Source organism: Chionomys nivalis, chromosome 13 (genome assembly GCF_950005125.1).
Source record: "Chionomys nivalis chromosome 13, mChiNiv1.1, whole genome shotgun sequence".
NCBI classification, from domain to species: Eukaryota; Metazoa; Chordata; class Mammalia; order Rodentia; family Cricetidae; genus Chionomys; species Chionomys nivalis.
The window spans coordinates 75833610-75855341 of NC_080098.1; the positions used below are offsets into that span (position 1 = coordinate 75833610).

At 43.4% G+C, this 21732-nt stretch overlaps 1 protein-coding gene across 1 annotated transcript in view; it reads right to left on the reverse strand.

Annotated features, from left to right (window-relative positions):
• Positions 1 to 8632: 8632 nt before the first annotated feature.
• Slc35d2 (solute carrier family 35 member D2) overlaps positions 8633 to 21732 on the reverse strand; it is a 33674-nt gene continuing 20574 nt past the window's right edge. The window contains exons 7-12 of the mRNA XM_057787711.1: positions 21254 to 21356; positions 19468 to 19560; positions 17526 to 17593; positions 10697 to 10775; positions 9722 to 9804; positions 8633 to 9126 (exon numbers count right to left, since the gene is read on the reverse strand). Coding sequence (XP_057643694.1) covers positions 9024 to 9126; positions 9722 to 9804; positions 10697 to 10775; positions 17526 to 17593; positions 19468 to 19560; positions 21254 to 21356 — 529 coding nt within the window. The 3' untranslated portion in view covers positions 8633 to 9023. The remainder of the gene's footprint in view (positions 9127 to 9721; positions 9805 to 10696; positions 10776 to 17525; positions 17594 to 19467; positions 19561 to 21253; positions 21357 to 21732) is intronic.

The window sequence follows — 21732 nt, forward strand, 5'->3', positions numbered from 1 at the left end:
TCTTAGCTCTTCATTGGAGAGCTGGTACAATTCAGCAATTAATCTGCCAAGTACTTTGATTGTCTTTATTGGGAGACTGTTGCTCCTCCAGTTTCAAGGCTCACTATAATTTTGGAGTTGCTTATATTCTCTTGATTCACATGTGTCAAAAAAATATCCATTTTTCCTAGGTTTTACAATTTATCAGGATATACATTTTTAATAATCCTCTGGATTTCAGTGGTATCTATTAATATTCTTACTTTATGTCTAATTTTTAAAAATTGAGGTCTTCTCTCTTTTGTTTAACTTGCCTAAAAGTTTTCCAATTTTATCTTTTCAAAGAATTGTTTCTCTGATATTCTGTATTGTCTTTTAACCTCTGGAACAGCTGGAATTATAGGCATGCACACGAACATGGCTCCTGCTTTTCACTGTGCCTTATGGTATTAAACGGCCCCTCCATCTCTAATCTCCAAGTGACTTTCCTATTTCTTTTTTATTTATCTTTTTTAAAAAAACTTTTTTGAGCCGGGCGGTGGTGGCGCACGCCTTTAATCCCAGCACTTGGGAGGCAGAGGCAGGCGGATCTCTGTGAGTTCGAGACCAGCCTGGTCTACAAGAGCTAGTTCCAGGACAGGCTCCAAAACCACAGAGAAACCCTGTCTCAAAAAACCAAAAAAAAAAAAAAAAAAAAACTTTTTTGATTCTTTGTGGATTTCATATCATGCATTTCGATTCTACTTTATCTCCCCACCCTCTGCCCTTACAACCTCTCGATCAAAATCAGACTCAGAAGAAAAATCAAAAACTAAACCAAACAAAAGATGAATCTTGTCATGGAAGCTGTGAATCACACAATTCACCCTTTAGTCCATTCGTCTTTACTTGCAAGGGTTCATTGTCTTGGGTCATGGAACTGGCTAGAGGTCTCTGATTTCGCTACATCATCAATGATGGGCTCTCATTAGAGCTTCTCTTGATATCCTGCTGTGCCCCGTGTCAGGGAGATCCTGCTGTTTTGTATCTGTAGGCTTTTCCCCTCACATGCTTCATTGCTCCACATGCTTCACGGTTCATAGATTTAGAGGATGTTGGGGTGGACCAACTCATAGCCCTGGTTCTGGGCCCTGGTGGTAGCTGAGTTGGCAGCTCACCAGCTTTTCCTCATCATCACTACCTGGGTGAGCTCTTCAGCCTTGGCTAGCTCACCCAATGCAGCCTGCAGCAAGAAGCAAGGCTAGTTTTCCTGCTCTCTGGTCCTCTGTAGATCCGGGTCCCCGCCACTCACATCATCAGGGCTAGCGCTACTGATTTGCACAGGAGAGAGGCAGGGTCCTCCCTCCCAATTACTGTAGGAGGCATATGAGGGTGAGCAGAGCCACCTCTCCTGCTCTCAGCCCCATAGGGCCAGCCACCTGCATCCCAGCTACAGGGTCAGCTCTAAGGTGCTGCCCAGGTGAGGTCCATGCCTATAGTGTGAGGGATGGGGCCAACTCTGCTGCTGCAGTATCCAGTGAGGACAAATTAAAATCAGTCAAAGGGAGAAAGGCATAAAACAAACTCGAGAGAAACATCAAATGAAATGGCCCATTGTCTCCCCAGTGTGGAGTCTGTCTCCGTGCTCAGTACCTTTGGTTTGATTGACTGTCCGTGGGCTGACCTCAGTCCCCAGCAGGCTTAGTTTGAAATAGTGAGCAAGAGTTACACGTCAGTAAGGCATACTGATCAAGCAGGATCCTGCTCACCCTCCATCCACCATTGTCTGGGCTCTAGTCTGCCCTGCAAGGTGATCTAACTATCAGAGGCTACCACTCTGCCCAGCGCTCAGAACAACGTCTCAGAGAACTTTCCCGCATACGTTTGAAATCTTCCTGGAAAACAAGCTCCGGCCTTTTCCTTCCCCAACATGTGATTCCTGGGGGACTTCAATTCCTCAGAGACCATTGTTTTAATAGCCTGATGTCCAAAAGAAAGGGCCCAAGTGTCTCTGGGGACAGTGCGGTATCTATGCCCACACAGAGGTCAGAAGACCACTTTTAGGAGTCAGTTTGCTCCTTCTCCTGTGGGTTCTGGGGATCAGAAAATGCCTCGCAGAAGTGGCCACAGATCACTTCGATAGAGGCCACTGAGGTTCATCTTCACGGGTGTCTAGTTGGTACCACCTCATGCACCCAACACCCCACCTAACCTTAATTCAGAACCTTGACTGGCGCTCTCATCTGCTACAGGCCTCCCTAGAGTGAAAAGGGCTAAGGGCCATCCTGATACAAATGCTGTTCTTAGGGTGCCCTCTGCTGGCCATATGTGGAAGACGAGGCAAAGTCTTAAAATCATTTCTGAACGAAATCCAAAAATAAAACTTCAAGATAAGGAGAACAGTGCTGAAAGACAGCAAAGCTGTTTTCACTTATTTGATGAGTGAGTGATTTCTGGTCTCTGACTTCAGAAGGGATGCCAGAGGTTTCTCTAACAACAGTCTGGAAGCCCCTATGTCATAGTCTCGAAGCCTTAAAAAGTAAGCAGGAGCAGGGATGAGTGCAGTTCAGTTGGAAGAGCGCCTGGATAACACTTGAAATCTGGTTTTGATAGCACCACAGAAGCCAGGCTCGGTGTACATAACTGTAATCCAGCACCACACAAGCCAGGCTCAGTGTCCATAACCGTAACCCCAACACCACAGAAGCCAGGCTCGGTGGTCCATAACCGTAATTCCAGCTTGAGTGATGGAAGCAGAAGGATCATAAATTTAACTATCCTTGATTACAGGAGACCTTGTCTCAAAACAAAAAACAAACAAAACAAAGAAATAAAAGAAACAACATTATTAAGAAATGGAAAGCTAGGCCTGGCAGTGCACTCCTTTAATCTCAGAACAAGGGAGTCAAAGGCAGCCAGATCTTTGAGTCCGTCTGGGTCCACATAAAGAAACCGAAGAAAAGACAAACAAAAACTGTCCCTTAAATAAAGTAAAACACACATACACACACACACACACAATCAAACAGGCAAAGGAAATGGTTCAAGACTCGAAAACTGAGCTGGGCGGTGGTGGTGCACACCTTTAATTCCAGCACTCAGGAGGCAGAGGCAGGCAGATCTCTGTGAGTTCGAGGCTAGCCTGGTGTACAAGAACTAGTTCCAGGACAGCTAAGACTGTTACACAGAGAAACTCTGTCTTGAAAATCCCCCGCTCTCCCCCCCCAAAAAAAAAACTTGAAAATTTAAACAGAAGCAATAAAGAAAACATAAACCGAATTCTGGAAATGGAAAATCTGGGTAAGTGAACAAGAACTACAGACGCAAGCATTACCAATGGAATACAAGAAATGGAAGAGAGGATCTCAGACATTGAAGATATGATTGAGGAATAAATTCATTAGTCAAAGAAACTGCTAAATCCAAAAAATTTCTAACACAAAACATCCAGGAAATCTGAGATACCATGAAAAGACCAAATATAAGAATAACAGAGATAGAAGAAGAATACCAACTCAAAGGCACAGAAAATGTATTCAACAAAATTATAGAAGAAAGCTTTCTCAACCTAAAGAAGGACATGCCCGTAAAGCTACAAGAAGCTTACAGAACACCACAAAGACTGGATCCCCCCCCCCAAAAAAAATGTCCCCTTGCTACATAATAATCAAAACATTTAACATACAAAATAAAGAATAGCAAAGTAAAAAGGCCTAGTAACGTATAAAGACAGATCTATTACACCTGACTTCTCAGTGGAGATTCTAAAAGCCAGAAGGTCTTGGACAGTACTCTTTCAAACTCTAAAAGACACAGATGCCAGCCCAGACTACTATACCCAGCAAAACTTTCAATCACCATAGATGTAGAAAACAAGATATTTCATAACAAAGTCAAATTTAAACACTATCTATTCACAAATATAGCCCTACAGAAGGTAATAGAAGGACAACTCCAATTCAAGGAGGTTGGCTACACCCACGAAAACACAAACAATAGATAATCTCACAACACCAAATACCAAGGAAGAGAACCCCCTTCTCTCTTTTTCTCTCTTCCCGTCCCCAACAAAAACAACAACAAAATAACAGGAATTAATAATCACTGGTCAGTAATATATCTCGTTTTCAATGAGCTCTGTCAACCAATAAAAAGAGACAGGCTAACAGAATAGATACAAGAAACACACCTCAACATCAAACATAGACATTACCCCAGAGTAAAGGGTTGGAAAAATATTTTCCAATAAAACAAACCTAAGAAGCAACCTGGTATAGCTATCCTAGAATCTAACAAAATAAACTTCAACCCAAAATATATCAAAAGAGGTAGAGAAGGACACTTCAAACTCATCAAAGGAAAAATCTATCAAGATGATGTCTCACTTTTGAACATCTGTGCCCCAAATACAAGGGCATCCACATTTGTTATCTAGTAATATATATATATTATATAGAGCTTAATATAGCTCTATATAGCACATCAAACCCCACACATTAATAGTGAAAGACTTCAATGCCCCACTGTCACCAGAAAGAAACTAAAAAGAGAAATGATGGAACTCACAGACATTATGACTCAAATGAACCTAACAGGTATCTACATTTTATCCAAACACAAAATAATATACCTTCTTCTCAGCACCTCATGGAACCTTCCCCAAAATTGATCATATACTCGGTCACAAAGCAAGTCTCAACAGATGCAAAATATTTGGAATAATCCCCTGTATCTTATCAAATCACGATGGGTTAAAATTAGAGTTCAATAACAACACAAACTACAGAAAGCCTACAAATTCATGGAAACTAAACAACTCTCAACTGAATTACCACTGGGTCAAAGAAGAAATTAAGAGAGCCGGGCGGTGGTGGCGCATGCCTTTAATCCCAGCACTCGGAAGGCAGAGGTAGGCGGATCTCTGTGAGTTCGAGACCAGCCTGATCTATAAGAGCTAGTTCCAGGACAGGTTCCAAAACCACAGAGAAGCCCTGTCTCGAAAAACAAACAAAAAAAAAAAAAAGAAGAAGAAGAAGAAGAAATTAAGAAATTAAAGACGTCCTAGAATTCAATGAAAATGAAGGCACGACATACCAAGACTTCTGGGATACAACGAAAGAAGTGGTAAGAGGAAAGTTCATAGCACTAAGTGCCTGAATAAAGAAAGATCTCACACTAGTGACTTAACAGCACCCCGGAAAGCTCTAGAACAAAAGGAAGAAAAAGCACCCTAGAGGAGAGGACAGCAAGAAATAAACTCAGGACTGAAATCGATAAAATAGAAACAAGGAGAACAACACAAAGAATGAATGGATCAGAGTTGGTTCTTTGAGAAAGTCAACAAGATAGACAAAACCCTTATCCAAACTAACTAAAAGACAGAGAGATCTCAGGCACTGAAGATATGATCAAGGAATAAATTCATTAGTCAAAAAAACTGCTAAATCCAAAAAAATTCTAACACAAAACATCCAGGAAATGTCCAGAGAGAATACCCAAATAAACAAAATCAGAAACAAAAAGGGGTACATGACAGATATTTATTGTATCTTTGGGATGAAACCTACTTGATCATGGTGGGTGACCTTTTTGGTGTGTTCTTGGATTTGGTTTGCTAGTATTTTATTGAGTATTTTAGCATCAATGTTCATGAGGGAAATTGGTTTACAATTATCTTTGTTGCGTCTTTGTATGGTTTGAGTATCAGGGTGACTCATAAAAATAATTTAGCAGTGCTCCTTCTGTTTCTATTGTGAGGAACCATTTGAGGAATAAAGGTATTAGCTCTTCATCAAAATTCTGGTAGAATTCTACCCTGAAACCATCTGGCCCTGGGCTTTTCTTTTTGGTTGGGAGCCCTTTAATGACTGGTTCCTTTTCCTTAGGGTTTATAAGTCTATTTATGTTTATCTGATCTTGATTTAATTTTGGTATGTGGTACCTATTAAGAAAGTTGTCCATTTCTTTAGATTTTTCAATTTTGTGAAGTAAAGATTTTTGAAGTATGACCTAATGATTCTGCTTTGTTGACACCCATGGGAGGCCTGCTCCTTCCTGAACAGAAACAGAAGAATTAGGGCATTAAAGGTCCAAGTCAAAAATCCATCAGGATGGTTACTACTGAAAAACAAAGCCAAAATGTGTTTTGTGAAAGATGAGAAACTTCACAGTAACTGTGAAAAGAGTACAATGTATCATCAGATCCTAAAAAATTAAAACTAGAGCTGGGCCTGGTGACACACACCTTTAATCCCAGGACTCAGGAGGTTGAGGCAGGCAGTTCTCTGAGTTTGAGGCTAGCCTAGACCACAGTATGAATTCCGGGACAACCAGAGCTATACAGAGAAACCTTGTCTTGAAAACAAATTAACTAGAATTCCACTACTGTGTATAAATCCAAACATAATTGAAAACGTGGCCTTCTACTTTTTGAGGCAGGGTGTTGCTGTGCCCCCAGGCTGGCCTCAACCTCCAGAGTGCTGTGATTATGAATGTGCACCTGAGATCAGGGTTTTGAAGACGTATTTGTACTTCTGTATTTAGAGTGTCACCAATCACCAAAATCCTAAAGATATAAACACCCCAAGGGGATCAATGGCTGAGAGAATAGGCAAATGGGGCATTGTGACAGTCAACACCGTCAACTTGACAAGATCTAGAACCGTCTGGGACAAGCTTCTGAGCATGCCTGTGGGGTCATCTAGATTAGGTTAATTAATTTGGGGAGACCCACTCTGAATGCGGGTGATAATTCCATGGGCTGGGGTGCCAGACTTTGTAAAAAGGAGAAAGCCTCCCTCCACGACTTTCTGCCCCTTGACTATAGGTCCATGACCAACTCAACTCTTGTCATCAAGACTTGCCCATCATCTGTAAGCCAAACAAACCCTTTCTCCATGAAATTGCTTCTGCCAGGGTGTTTTTCACTCCAACGGGACCAGACTACACAGTGAGATCCTGTCCTTGGGCTGACAAGAGGGCAATGGGAGAAGGCACTTGATCCAAGTTCAATCCTTAGAACCCACAGGAAAGTGAATGGCTTTTAAAGCTAGCTCCACAAAGTTGTCTTCTGATGCCCACAGTCATGGCACATGTATATACACACCTACCACAACAATTGTATTTAGTAGTTGGAAGCATATTCCCTCAGTTGCTACTACCTCTGGCTCCGCTTCTATAAACTTAGTTGTTGCCAGTGGGGCTGGGGAGTTAATTCAGTAAAGTCACACACATTGTAACTTTCAAATTCCCTTGAATTGTAGTGATATATTATTTGTGTTTTAGTACATGAAGCTTGCCTGAAGATCAGAGGGCAAAGCAGCTATACTAGTCAGCCATACAGGCCAGGGAGTGGTGGCACATACCTTTAATCCCAGGACTCAGGAGACAGAGGCAGATGGATCTCTGTGAGTTCAAGGCTACCCTGGACTACACGAGATTGAATCTGTCTGAAAGAGAAACAGAGCTCACACCAAGGTGATCCCAGCACTTGGTATCACACACCTTTACTCCCAGCACCAGGAAGGTGGAGACAGGAGCGATATGGCTGGGCAGAAAGAGAAACATAAAGGGGAAGAGATAGGAACTCAGTGGAGTGTGTAATTTGAGTATTTGTGGAGACAGAATCTTGCCCTTTTGGTCTGAAGATTTGGCAGAGGTAAAAGGTCCCTCTCGTGGCTGGCTGCTTTGCTTTTTGCTTTTCTGATCTTCAGGTTGAACCCCAATAGCTGTCTCTGGGTTTTTATTATTTGTACTATATTGAATACACCTGGGGGAAGCACTGGGCAGAACGAGACAGATTAGCCACTTGCATCAGCCCCTTCTTTGTTGTTTTGATTAAAAAACAAACAACAAGACCCAAACAACAACAGAAACACGACTAAGGCAACTAATAGAAGAAAAAGTTTACTTGGGCCTTCAGTTCCAGAGAGGTCATCACAGCAGGGAACCATGATAGCAGGCAGCAGACATGATGGCAGGAACAGCTGAGAGCTCATCACACTGCAAACAGGAAGCTCAGAGAGCAAACCTGAAATGGCCGGAGCCTTTGAAACCTCAAAGCCCACCCTAGTGACACACTTCCTCCAGTAAGGCCACCCAACTGGGGACCATACATTCAAACGTCCAAGAATAAGGGGATGTACTGAGGACTTTTTTGGTTTTTGCCAAGTTTTCCCAACATTTGTCCTAAAGGGAGTATTTCCTTGTTCCTTCAAGGTGGAGTAATGCATACGTAGGGAGGGATAAATGTGTGTGGACATGTTGTGCACACATGTACATGTGTGTATGGAGACACGAGCGTGATGATGGGTGTCTTCCTCACCCGTTCTCCACCTTACGTTTTGAGACTCTCTCTCTCTCTCTCTCTCTCTCTCTCTCTCTCTCTCTCTCTCTCTCTCTCTCGACCGGCTGGCCATAGTCCCAGGATATGCATAACCCTGTCTTCCCAGAGCTGAGGCAGACATAGGTATGCGCCATGCCTGGCTTTCTATATGGGTGCGAGAGATCAAGCTCAGAGTCTCACTGGGCCATCACCTCCACCCCAGGAGTCTTCCTAGGCATTGAACAATTGACTGTATTATCTACCATAATACAATCACACTGTGAGGCATAAATAGAAATGGCTTTTTATTTCACTTTGATGACTTGGAAGACAACATACCAGCATCGTTTAAATCAAAACTGATTTATTTTTATGAAAATAAAGAGATGTTTCAACAACAACAAAAAAAGTTCTCCCTGGCACTTGCTTTGGCTGGGACCTTTGAAATTAAGGCCAAGGTGCTGATAAGCAAAGTCACCCTTGAAACATCCCCCTCAGCACACAGTGTAGGGCCCCGTGGCTGGATTTGCTTCACTTAGTTGGGGAAGGTTCTGTGCTGTGTGTCTTGGGATCCTTTGGCTCGTTGTGCAGAGACACATGAGGTAGCTTTCTTTGTGTTTTGCAGACAATCCTGTTTGTGCTCCGACCAAGCAGGTGACTGTCCCCGGTGTGGGATCTCCGGGTTGTCCACTCTTGCTGGGGCTGACCTCTCCTGCCTAGGCCTGCAACTCTGCCTTCCAGCCTAGCTCTTCAGATCCAGAGGGACGCTTTCTTCATCCATGGGTTGTTTAGGTTTTAATTGGCTGTTCAGTGTTAAAAAGGAGTATCTTAAACCTCCTGCCATGCTGAAGAGAGAGGAGGAGAAGGTGAAAAATCCCATAGATGCTGTCAATGTTTTTAGAATTGCAATCAGCTTAATTTGCACACAACTATTAAGATTTCTGTGTTTTTTCCCTCACAGGGCTGTGGATTGAGAATTTCTTCTCTACAAACGTTTGGAACAGAAGAAGAAAGTAAGTGCTCAATTTTTATTAAATAAAGTATATATGCAATGATTCTGTATATGATACCCATGTCCAGAACCCAAAACTGTGTTAAAAAGCATCACAGTCCAGCCGGCATCCTCAGGATACAGCATTTCAAAGGCCACCAGATAACGAGACCCACACGGCAGGAGGAAATGCGTGAACTGAATTAGACCTCGGTCCTGAGGTTCTTTGTGACAAGTGTCCCCCAGAAACCACAGGAAAACAATGCCTACAAACACAAAGAGCCTAGAGCAGGGGTGTGGCTTGGGGGCAGAGCACTTACTTGACTGGCACACACGTGGCTCTGGTTCCATCCCCAGCGTGACAAACAGAACCTTTCTCTTTGCTTTTTCACTTATTTATATACCTGGTAATCATGTTAAGTCCATTACTTTACTGTGAGTTCACTTACCAAATATTTAACCCTATAAAGTTTAGGAGAGAGAAAATGTAGTCTCCACCAACCAACATCCCAATGTAGGCAACCGATACATTCTGCAAAGAAAGGGGGCTCATCACTGAAAGGAACTTCAGCGGAAATGCAGACGTGCGAAACCTGAAGCCAGACACTCAGGTTACTTTGTACAGAGGCTTGCGTGGAAGCCCTAATGACTTACAGCTTTAGGAATAGATGAAGTCAACTAAAATGTAATAACCGAAAACTCATCCCTTCTGCACTCCAGGCAAAACGCCATTCCAGCTGGGAGAGTGGCATTGTAGTCTGCATGCCAGCTCCCATCTTTATACCATCACTGCACCAGATATCTTATTCCCATCATCCCCAACCTGAACAGGGCAGTCAGCTAAATACGAAGCAGAACTCAGTGCAAGCTATTTGAGGAAGTCACTGGATGAAGTAGGTAAGATTTGCTCACTTACTCTAGGAGCCTGTGTGAATAGGAAAGTGTGGACTGGAATTCAGACAATTGTCTATTCAAGAGCGTGTGTTTCCAAATGCACACAAGCATACACAGACACCTTTGCGCCAATCTAACAGTCCAAGTTCATTGCTTTATCAAGGAGCAAAGGCGTCACTGAAAACTTCCTTCGGGAGAGTTTGTCTTCTCAGAGGGCAGGTTCCCCCAGCCAACCAAATTCCAGACAACAAAGTGATCACGGGTATTTGGATTATTTTTCTTTCCAGTTATTACTTGTTTTTCTCCAAAGTATGCCCTCACCTGATTCCAATTTTAAAGCAATAGTCTCTTACCTTTTTGACTTAGCAACCTCACTCACATGCCAGATCAGCAGAGGGATCACATAGACCCCCTGAGGGAATCACAAGCCTCCACACTTGCTACATCTCTGTCCACAGCACAAACAGCTTTCCACAGACAGCTTCCATCTGGTCCCACCCAAATGTCCAGTGCATGGCTCCATCACTTACCTTGATAGCTCCAACCACTGCTGTGGTCAGAGCTGAGTTGTAATAGCTGCACAGAACTGTGGCGTACATCAGCAGAAACCTGAGGGCGGGAGAAAAACAGCTTGAGTGCTGACCTTTTCCGGCTGTCGTGACGGTTCTAGAACCTGCATCTCGACATCCATCATTAGGGTTTTTTTCACAATAGGCTCAGGTGTGCATAAGCCAAACCTGATTAGGCGCCCTACATTTCTCATCCGTGTGTCCACAAGAGAGGGGAAGAAAAGAATTTATCAAGATGTATCAATTCCACGTTTCATTATGACATATTCATACAGTATACAGCGTATTTTGATCATATTCCGCTCCCACTACCCCCTTCTCAGTTATTCCCCTTTCTATTGTCAAGAGGCTTTTTTTTTTTTTTTTTTTTTTGGTTGGGGGAAGTCTTTTGTCTTTGTTTTTGCTGACCCACTGAATTTTTATGTATTTTATTTTTATTTATTTATTTATTTAGAGACAGAGCAGGTCTTGCTATGTAGCCCCAGCTGGCGTGGAACTCACTGGGTAGACAAGGCTGGCCTTAAATTCAGAGAGATCCTCCCTCTGTTTTCCAAGTACTTAGATTAAGGGCATGCAACACCATGCCTATAAAAATGTCATTTTGATAGAAATGTTATTAGTTTTGTCAGGCCACTCTAGAAAACACCTTGGCCCGCCTGCTGACTCAGTAGATGGAGACCCGAGATGCCATTACCCATCTGCCAGGAGTCTGGGCAGCCAGGACATTCACTCATCGCTTCACTGAGCTAGAGGCGGGATCTCTGGCTAACAAACTGCAGTTGCTGGTAACGAACCCCAATCCTTCCTAACAGGGTTAGAGAGGCTGCACTTCTCAATAAACCCACTAGGCGGGGATCTCTGGATAACAAACTCCAGTTGCTGGTAATGAACCCTAGTCCTTCCTAACAGTTAGAGAGGCTGCACTTCTCAATATGCCCACTAGATGTCCTCAGAGAAGGAGAATTTTGTTTCCTTTTTGTTTTTCAAAACAGGGTTTCTCTGTGTAGCTCTAGCTGTCCTGGAACTCGCTCCATAGACCAGGCTGGCCTTGGCCTTGAACTCACAGAGGTCCCACTTGCCTCTGCCACCTGAGTGCTAGGATTGAAGGTGTGTGCTACCACCGCCCAGTTTTGGTTTTTTGTTTGTTTGCTTGCTTTAGAAATTATTTTTAAATAGGGCTCAGCTTGTAAAGTGTTTTCTAGGCAAGGATGAGGTCTTGTGTTGTGATATTGAGCATACATGTTAAAAAAAAAAAATCCAGGTGGAACGGTTCACGCATGTAATCCCAGGACTAGGAGACGGAAAGAGGGTCTTTGGGCTTGCTGGTCACCCAGTATAGCCAAATCAGGGAACTCTAGGTTCAGTGGGAGACCCTTTGTCAACAAGCAAGGTGGAGAGAGATGGAGGAGATACCTGATGTCAACCACTGGCTTCAGACACACGTACACACATGAGCATATCTACACAGACACACACACACACTATAAATTATTTTTAAAGAAACATTTCTAGGGCATTGGAAAAGACCAAGCCCTTGATCTAAAAGAGCCTTAATTAATTCCTACATGGTGATTTACTTAGAGTTATTATTGCTGTGATGAAACACCATGACCAGAGATACTTGGGGAGGAAAGGGTTTATTCAGCTCACACTTCCACAGCTCTGTTCATCACTGAAAGAAGTCAGGACAGGAACACAAACAGGACAGGAACTCGGAGGCAGGAGCTGATCCAGACACCATGGAGGAGTGTTGCTTACTGGCTTGCTCAACCTGCTTTCTTATTGAACCCAGGACCGCCAGCCCAGGGATGGCACCGCCCACAATGAGCTGGGACCTCCCCCATCAATCACTAGTTAAGAAAATGCCCTACAGCCAGATCTCACAGAAGCATTTTCTCAATTGAGGTCCCTCCATTCAGATAACTGTAGCTTGTGTCGGGTTGGATAAAACTATCCAGCACACATAGCAAATCACATCACTTGCTTTCTGCTTGTATTTATTTATCTACTTATTTCTGAGTTCCATACAACACAAGCCGCACATACACCAGTGTGGTGCGCATGTTTAGACCATAAAGGCCAATTTACACAGCTGCAGGTGGATGTAATGGTGTTGTGGGGATCGATCCTGTCAATATGACTAAACTTAAGATCAACACAGAAGGTGCTACCGGACATTTCTGTGAGGGAATTTCCAGAAAGGTTTAACTTTAATGGAAGGGAAGACCCGCCCTGGATGTGAGCAGCACAATCCCTTAGGCTTCAGTCCCAGACTGAATATAAAGAAGCAGGGCCATCATCTGTAGTCATCTCTCTCTGCTTTACTACAGGCGCCGTGTGACAGCCGTCTTGCTCTCCTGCCACCAACAGCGAGTAACAGCAGGGAGAAGAGTGTCTCCTCATCTTTGATTCCATGCTCAATACCCACGGTCACAAGTAGGTCATAGAAACCAGAATCTCTCCTCCTCCTCTCCTGAGAGGAGGCTTATACTTCCATCTTTCTCCTCCTTCTCTCTTGGAGCTGACCCTAAAGAAACTCTCTGACTTGTCTGGGATCATAAGAACCCCATTTCTGAAGGGGGGTCCCACACCTAGAAGAAAGGAAGCTCCAGACAGAGTGTGGGGAACATCTGAACAGAAAGGCTTTTCCAGACGTGGCTTGTCTGTCAACTGTATTTCCACACCACGGTGCACATTTCAATCCTGCCTGTGCCGTGGCAACCGAGCACTTGGGGATTTACAAAAAGGGAAGCAAGGATGAACCCTGCATTCACCAGGTGAGTGGCGTACCCCACCTCCACGGTTGACCCTCCCAAGTCTCTCTGCATTCACTAGGAGAGTGCTGTACCCCACCTCCATGGTTGACACTCCTAAGTCTCTCTGCATTTTCCCCTCTATCTGCTCATCTGTATCCTTTAAACTATCCTTTATAACAAGCTTCAGGGTATCTGGTGTTTTCTTTATGACTTTTGAGAGCTGTTCTAGCAAATGGCTTGGGCACGAAGGTGTTAAGAGAACCCCAGTTTTAGCCAATGCTCTGGAAGTCCTGGACTTACGGGCTGGAAGACAACTCAGTTGGTACAGTGCTCAAGGACCTGGGTCCTATCTCTAAAACTTGTGTGGGGGTGTGGGGGGAATCTGGGCTTGGTAGTGTACTTATAACCTCAGCACTGAAAAAGGGGTGGATCCCTAGGGCTTGATGGCCAGCCAGTCTAGCTGGGTCAGTGACTTCCAGGCCAATAAGAGACCCTGTCTCTAAGGAACAAGGTGAACAACTTTGGTAAATGTACATCCTGGAATGGTTCTGACCTTTGTATTTGGGCCACACACACGGTTGGGGGACAGCACACACAATGTGGAGCGGGGAAGACAGGAAGGGGGGGAGGAGAGGGGGGAGGAGAAAGAGAGGGAGAGAGAGAGAGAGAGGGAGAGAGAGAAGTGCTGGACTCCAACTGGTCCTGAGTGGTCCAGGATCTGGCACTACCTCTAGGTAGATCTGTCAGAACTGAACTGAACCGGAGGACACCAGCTGGGTATCCTCTGCAGAACAACTTACACGCTTGTGAGGAGAAATCCCTTGGGCTTCCTAGGTTGCAGAAGCGACCTGTGTGGTGAGTGTGTGGTAGGGAAAGCTAGGTTTGAATTTGGTTTTTCTACTGGGAACCTAAGTGCATTATTCTCTGCAGTTCAAAGAATTTCAAATAATCCCGGCTACTCCTGCTCTGGGAAGACTCTAAAATGTGCTAAAGAGACCAAGGGAACAGGCTGACCATGGTGTGCCTTTCTGAAGCTTTGATGTTCTATTAAGGTCTGCTTATTGGGTCACGGGAGAAGGGAGGAGGAGAGAGGGAGGAAACGAGGGGAGCAGAAGAAAATGTATAGCTCAATAGAAACAATAATAGGTAGGTAGGTAGGAAGGAAGGAAGGAAGGAAGGAAGGAAGGAAGGAAGGAAGGAAGGAAGGAAGAAAGAAAGAAAGAAAGAAAGAAAGAAAGAAAGAAAGAAAGAAAGAATAAAAAAAGATTTGCCTCATCAGCCTCGTGGTGGTGCCACACGCCTTTAATCCCAGCACTCAGGAGGCAGAGGCAGGTGGATATATCTGTGAGTTTGAGGCCAGCCTGATCTACAGAGCGAGTTCCAGGACAGCCAGGTTTACACAGAGAAACCCTGTCTCGAAAAACAAAAACAAAACAAAAGAAAAAAATCTGCCTTATCAAGAGACCATGCAGATACCTGTGTCCTGTGTGCAAGCTGTCCTCAGAACCCATCCTTCTGAGCTGCCTCTTTAGAAGTACATGCTGAAAATTCAAAAAGCAGAAGTGTGTGAGAGAGAGGCAGGGGGAGGAGCCAAACAACTCTGGGCACTCTGAGTAGGGAAGTCTGATGCCTTTGTCTTTCTATTATAGAGCATATTGTTCCTCAGGGAGATCAAAGGTCCTGTGACAGTTTAGAAATGGATTAGGGTAATCCATTTGAACCACAGGAAACCGGTACCCGCGGCTAAAGGAATGAAGTGAAACTGTAATCTCTTGGCAGAGTGGCCTTTTTTTTTTTTTTTTTTTTTTTTTTTTTTTTGGTTTTTCGAGACAGGGTTTCTCTGTAGCTTTGGAGCCTGTCCTGGAACTAGCTCTTGTAGACCAGGCTGGCCTCGAACTCCCAGAGATCCGCCTGCCTCTGCCTCCCGAGTGCTGGGATTAAAGGCGTGCGCCACCACCGCCCGGCCAGAGTGGCCTTTTTCAGATTGAGGCTGCCAACCTGTGACTCAGCCTGCATGCACTGATTATTTGAGCTCCCATGGTCCATCTCACCTTCCACACTCAGCCCTCACAGCCTATGAGAAAACCTCACCATAACTCAAAGGGAAATCAAACACCTACCCTTTCAACATTCTACTGGCTTTGTAACAAGCTTATTCAAAATGTTGTAAAGTCCAGTGAGACAGCTCAGCAGGTAAAGGCCCTTGCCTCCAAGCCTGACAGCCTATGTTCAATCCCTGGGATGGATATGGTGAAAGAAGAGAATAAATTCCACGTTCATACGAAGGCAGCATGTGGGTATGTGCACACACTTACACACACTAACACAGACAGACACACACACAGACACACATACGCACAGGCATACACACACACTGAATAAGTAAATGTTAAATTGTAAAGTAAATTTTAATGTAATATTTTTTAATTATAAGTTCAATAAAGGTCTGGTGGTTGAGAAAAAGAAGTTTGGAAAACAGACTTGATTTTTTTTGTTTTTGTTTTTTTTTGTTTGTTTTTTTTTTTAAATATTTTATTTATTTATTATGTATACAACATTCTGTCTGTGTATATGCCTGCAGGCCAGAAGAGGGCACCAGACCCTCACCACAGATGGTTGAGAGCCACCACGTGGTCGCTGGGAACTGAACCCGGAACCCCTGGAAGAGCAGGCAATGCTCTTAACCACTGAGCCAACTCTCCAGCCTGGAAAACAGACTTGAAAGTGGTGAAATCAACCAAGACGCTGGAGCTGGCTCTCTGGGTCCCCCTGGGATGTACCTGACACTGAACCTGAGATGCCTACTGCGTGCACAGCCCTAGTCAGTGGCCAGTGGTCTGAACAGTCACTTTTGAGGTTCTGGAGAAGCAAAACAGCTGATTGTGACAACTTTTAACTAAGCATCCTCAAGGAAGCAGAAATTCGAAAATCTAATATGCCAAAGCTGGAGCTTTCTTCTAGCAGTTTTGGAATGAAAACTTAACAAAAGAGGGCAAAGTACATGAAAGAGTAGAAAAACCATGACAATCTGGGGAAAGCAGACAACCAAACTCAGCAATTTCAACAGAAGAGCATGGTGGTGAGATCCTGTGATCCCAACACTCAGGAGGTGGAATCAGGACAGCCAGAACACAAGCCTGGGATAACATAAGACCCGCTCTCAAAAAAAAAGGCCAAAACGAAACCAAGAAAGGGATATTAGCAACCACAAGAGTGTTTCTTTTCTTTTTTGTTTTCTTCCCCTCCTTCTAGCTCAGTCTGGCCATAAGCTCTGAGAATCTCCGGCCACCGCCTCTCAGGTGATGGAACTATAGGCACACCCACAGGGCACAGTTTAGCATTTCATACTGAGTCCTTTCTGTGTGTTTAGCAAGTCCTAAGTCTGCTTTATAATTAAATCTTGCAGTATGCGCATCCTAGCCTCATGAAAAGACAAGGCTAAGCAGCTTATCCAGAGCTAGTAAATGGCAAATCCAGGACTGAACTTCCACAGTGGGTATATGGACACTTACATACACACATACAAACACATAATAATAATAATAATAATAATAATAATAATAATAATAATAATAATAATAAATTAAGAATTCCATCAACAGAATAACTACTAAATCCAATAAAGTTAAAGAAAGAGTTAACGGAAGCTAGAGATGGCTCACTGGTTAAGAGCACTGGCTGCTCTTACAGAGGACCTGGGTTCAGGTCTTACTATCCATGCGGGGACTCACAATGCCTGTACCTCCAGTCCCAGGGGACCTAGCACTCTGTCTGACCTCCATTAATAGCTATGACATTGAAATGTTTGGACCAACAAGAATATGAAGTCTGTACTTCCAGCACAAACACATTTTTTTAAAACATCTTCTACCCATGTGTGTGCAGTGGGGTTGGGTGCACTGTCCAGAGAAAGTCAAGAGAAACACAGGAAACAGGGTTCTGGCAGAGCAGGCAGACAGACAGAGGACATATTTAGATCTGACTTGTCAAGAGATACTATTGACCAACTCTTCTGCTCATGTATAGCATCTTACCCCAAAAGACAGGAAAGAAGAAACTGAATGATAAATAAGACGTTCTTCCAGTGGCTGAATTCAGTAGCCTGGAATGAAAGATTCATGGTGAGATTAGTGACAGCTCAGTTCAAACCCAGTTGGCACAGTTTTACCTTCGATGCAGCTGATATATTATTAATAATTACCCACTTCTCCTAGGAAAGAGACATGCACTGAATATCGAAAACTATCCAAATTTTTGTATATGTTGAACGTTTCCATTATAAAAAGATTTTATTTTTACTTACAAAGTGGTTCTCTGATTTCCTATGTGTACCAGGGCATGAGTGCACACTCACACATACACACACACATATACAAATAATAATAATAATAAATGTGATAAATTAAAAACCAGAATCTAGAAGTATTTATGTAAACAGTAAATAAAAATTATTTACTCCTGACATCACAAACCCAGGGGCAGTTATTTAGTAATATTCCTTAATATATAGATTCTCCACCAACCTACACTTTAATATATGTTAGTTTTATATTATTTTCTTTAAGAGTGAATCTCTACTGGTGACATTTAAAGAAACAGCATTTACAAAGCATTCTAGATTATGAATCTTTTTGGTTTTTCACTTTTTGGGGTTTTTAACCAGAAGAAAGTCCATTTTTAAATTCCTCTTCATCAGTTGCAACACATTATGTGTATTTTGGCCCTACTGTACAGAAGGCCAAAGGAGTCTCTTCCAAGGACCTGGTTTATTAACACAAGGGCTTTTGTCTCTGACTTTATTTCCCAGAAGCAGAATCAAAGCACAGTTAATAATCTACTAACTATATAAGTCCGAAGTCCAGGACTCACTTCCCAGAACAGTGAGTCACCAAAAACTTTGGCCTTTCAATCTCTCTCAGTCTGCTTCCTCCTTCTTCCTCCAGTAAAGGGGAGTAAAGATTTCACTCCGTGCTATCCGTCAGCTTTAATGTATTTAACTCAAACTTTATACCGATGTGCATGAATTCCCTTCTTTATTGTATTCGGTTCAAATTCTAAAACTGATTCAGCCATGGCCCCAAGTGACCGGCTGAACAATCTTAGTACAGTACAGTGGACATTGCAACCGTCACAGAGTAAAAACAGGTCATCTCTTCTTTTAGATGTTCATTACTAATTACAGTCTACATCCTGCATCTCTGATCATCTCTGGTCATACAATACTTAAGGTGTACTCATATTTCATTTTAAGTCTCCTAGTACATGTGTTTGTGTGTGGTGTGGGTGTAGGGCAGACACACAGCACATGGATGGTAGTTAGGGGATAATAACCAGCGTCAGCTCTCTCCGTCTGTAATGTGGGTCCTGGGGTGACTCAGGGCATCAGGCTTGGCAACAGTTCCTTCACCTGCTAAACTATCTCACCAACCCAAAAGAGTTGTATTTTAACATTATAGCTTTAGCATTTTATCACTTTAGAGAGAATCTCTCAATTCCCCCTTCCCTCTGTAGCAGTGAAGATCAAACCCATAGCTTTATGCATGCTAGCCAATGACTACCACTGAGCTATATCCCCAGCTCTAGACATTGTTCTTATGACTTTAAATATATTTTTCTGATTATGCTTGTCATCTTAATAAGAATTCTACAAAGGTCTTTGGTCCATCTGCAGTTTCAAGGTCTGGCAATTGCTCAGTTCAAAGAGTTCTGTCTAAGTCTCCAGAATCTGAAACGGAAGAGGCCAGACAGGGCAAACAATGGGCATTCCAGCACCACACCAGCAGACCATGGTCTCCTAGACCATAAGGACTTAATAAACTACAGATATCTCTTCACCAGCAATAGGGTTACCTCTCAATTAGCCTATAGAGTGAAAACACAATAATGTCAAAGATGCCTTGAGCACACTCACCCTGGCAGACGTCATAGCTCAGCCTCCCCTACCTTAACCATGTTCTTCACATGGGCCATACTCACCTGCTGGAAGTCTCCAGTAGAGACGCTAATAATGACAGTCGGAATGATCATGAAACAGGCATTGTAGAAAAGCACTCCGTATTTCCCCAGCTCCTATAAGGATAAGAAAACTGCACTCAGCCGGGCGGTGGTGGCGCACGCCTTTAATCCCAGCACTCGGGGGGCAGAGGCAGGCGGATCTCTATGAGTTCGAGACCAGCCTGGTCTACAAGAGCTAGTTCCAGGACAGGTCCCAAAACCACAGAGAAACCCTGTCTCGAAAAAACCAAAAAAAAAAAAAAGAAAGAAAGAAAAGAAAACTGCACTCAACTTCAACTTTAGAAATACAAAGCATCATATCCCCTGGGCCAGTTTGTCTATTTATGCAAATTTCTAATGTGTATCAGGCTGGCTCTGTGTTGGGAGACGTTTGGCCAATGTCTGGTAAAATGTAACATTGTACTGTGTTGTAACTTCATAATAAACATTCTTTCCACACCAACTACATATGTAACGGGTGGAAACAGAACGCCTCCGATGTTCTACTCATCTCTAACACTCCGCTCTTAAGCCCGTTATTCAAAATAGGAAATCTGAAATGAGATAATGGAAATTTAAAATGCTAACCAACTCCTTCCCAACATCTGCTCCATCCATTAAAGAATGGCAGCCTTCCGTGTTGGCTTCCACTAAAGTGGCCACCCACTTCTCTGCCAAAAACAGGGTGACATATTGTATTTTCAAGAAGGCAAAGAACCCGTCGTTGTAAAACTGTCACCATTCAAGGGAACAAATGGGCATACAGATTTTAAAAATAGCTCACAGAAAAGCACCCATCAGTCAGAGAGAACTCCCTCACAAAGCACAAAGAGCTCAGAACAAAGACCCATATGCCTGACCCACCCCAGACCGCTTCCAGTCACAGCTGGGGCTTGGTGAGAGCTGGGGGCAGCACAACAGGCAGCCCCTTCAGCTTGCAATCAGAAGAGGTGACTGCCATTGGAGGACATAACAAATGATCATCCGGCCATCTCACTTCTTGATGAGGAAACAGGTTTGAAGAAATGAAGGCTTAAAGGTGGAATGGCCTGATATCATGGCACCAACCCCCTCTTCTGAATTTGTCATAGTCATTAATGATGCTGTTTTAAAAAATGAATTTGTTTTTCCAAATATATATATTCATGTATTATGTATGTACATGTGTACATGTATGTATGTATGTAAATACGTATGTATATGTGTATGTCTATGTATATGTGTGTATGTATGTATGTGTATGCATGTGTGTATGTATGTGTATGTGCATGTGTGTATGTATGTATGTGCATATTTACATGCATGTATGTGTGTATATTCTGATTGTACATCTAAACTAGTAACATCTTTTTTCTCCCTATCTAATTTTCAACCAAACTTTTACAGTACCGAGACTAACAAGATTAATAATAACACACAAGATAAGTAAGGAGAGCCGGGCGGTGGTGGCGCACGCCTTTAATCCCAGCACTTGGGAGGCAGAGGCAGGCGGATCTCTGTGAGTTCGAGGCCAGCCTGGTCTACAAAGGGAGTTCCAGGACAGGCTCCAAAGCTACAGAGAAACCTTGTCTCGAAAAACAAAAAAAAAAAACAAAAAACAAAAACAAACAAACAAACAAAAAAAGATAAGTAAGGAGAAATTAGTAGTTTCTAGATCGCAGGGTATGCATCAAGTTGCATGCCAACTGAACATGTTCATTTTCATTTTTCATGTCATTTCAGGAGCCAGATGGCACAGGCAAAAAGCTGCAGGAGGGAAGTCTGGTACCTTCGGGTCCATTTTCTGTTTGGTATAAACTCCATTTGCTGCTGTGAAGATATCATTCAAGAACACAAAAATGTAGCCTTCCAAGTTGAATGCAAGGTCAGAGCTGGCAGGGAGAACAGGAAGGGGAGGCTGTTATAAGACACTTTCACCATGGCCTCAGAGCCTGCCTGTTTGTCCTTCGTCTGGTTAGATCTGTGTGCGGTGCTGGTACCATCTTTTCTGGGGAAACTACTCCCCCACCACACACACACACACACACACACACACTAGTAGTGCGTTGTTACCGCCTCTGATTCCTCCCAGAGGAGAGAGAATGGGACAACTCATCAGCTGACCTCCGTTGTAATTACACTTCACTCAGGACCAGGGACCTGAACTGTCTTAACTGCAAAATCCTTTATTTGCTAGCTGACAGGTTGGCACAATAACTAGTGAGCCGTGACTGCCTGAGGGCACACTTCGCCCACCCACCAGAATCC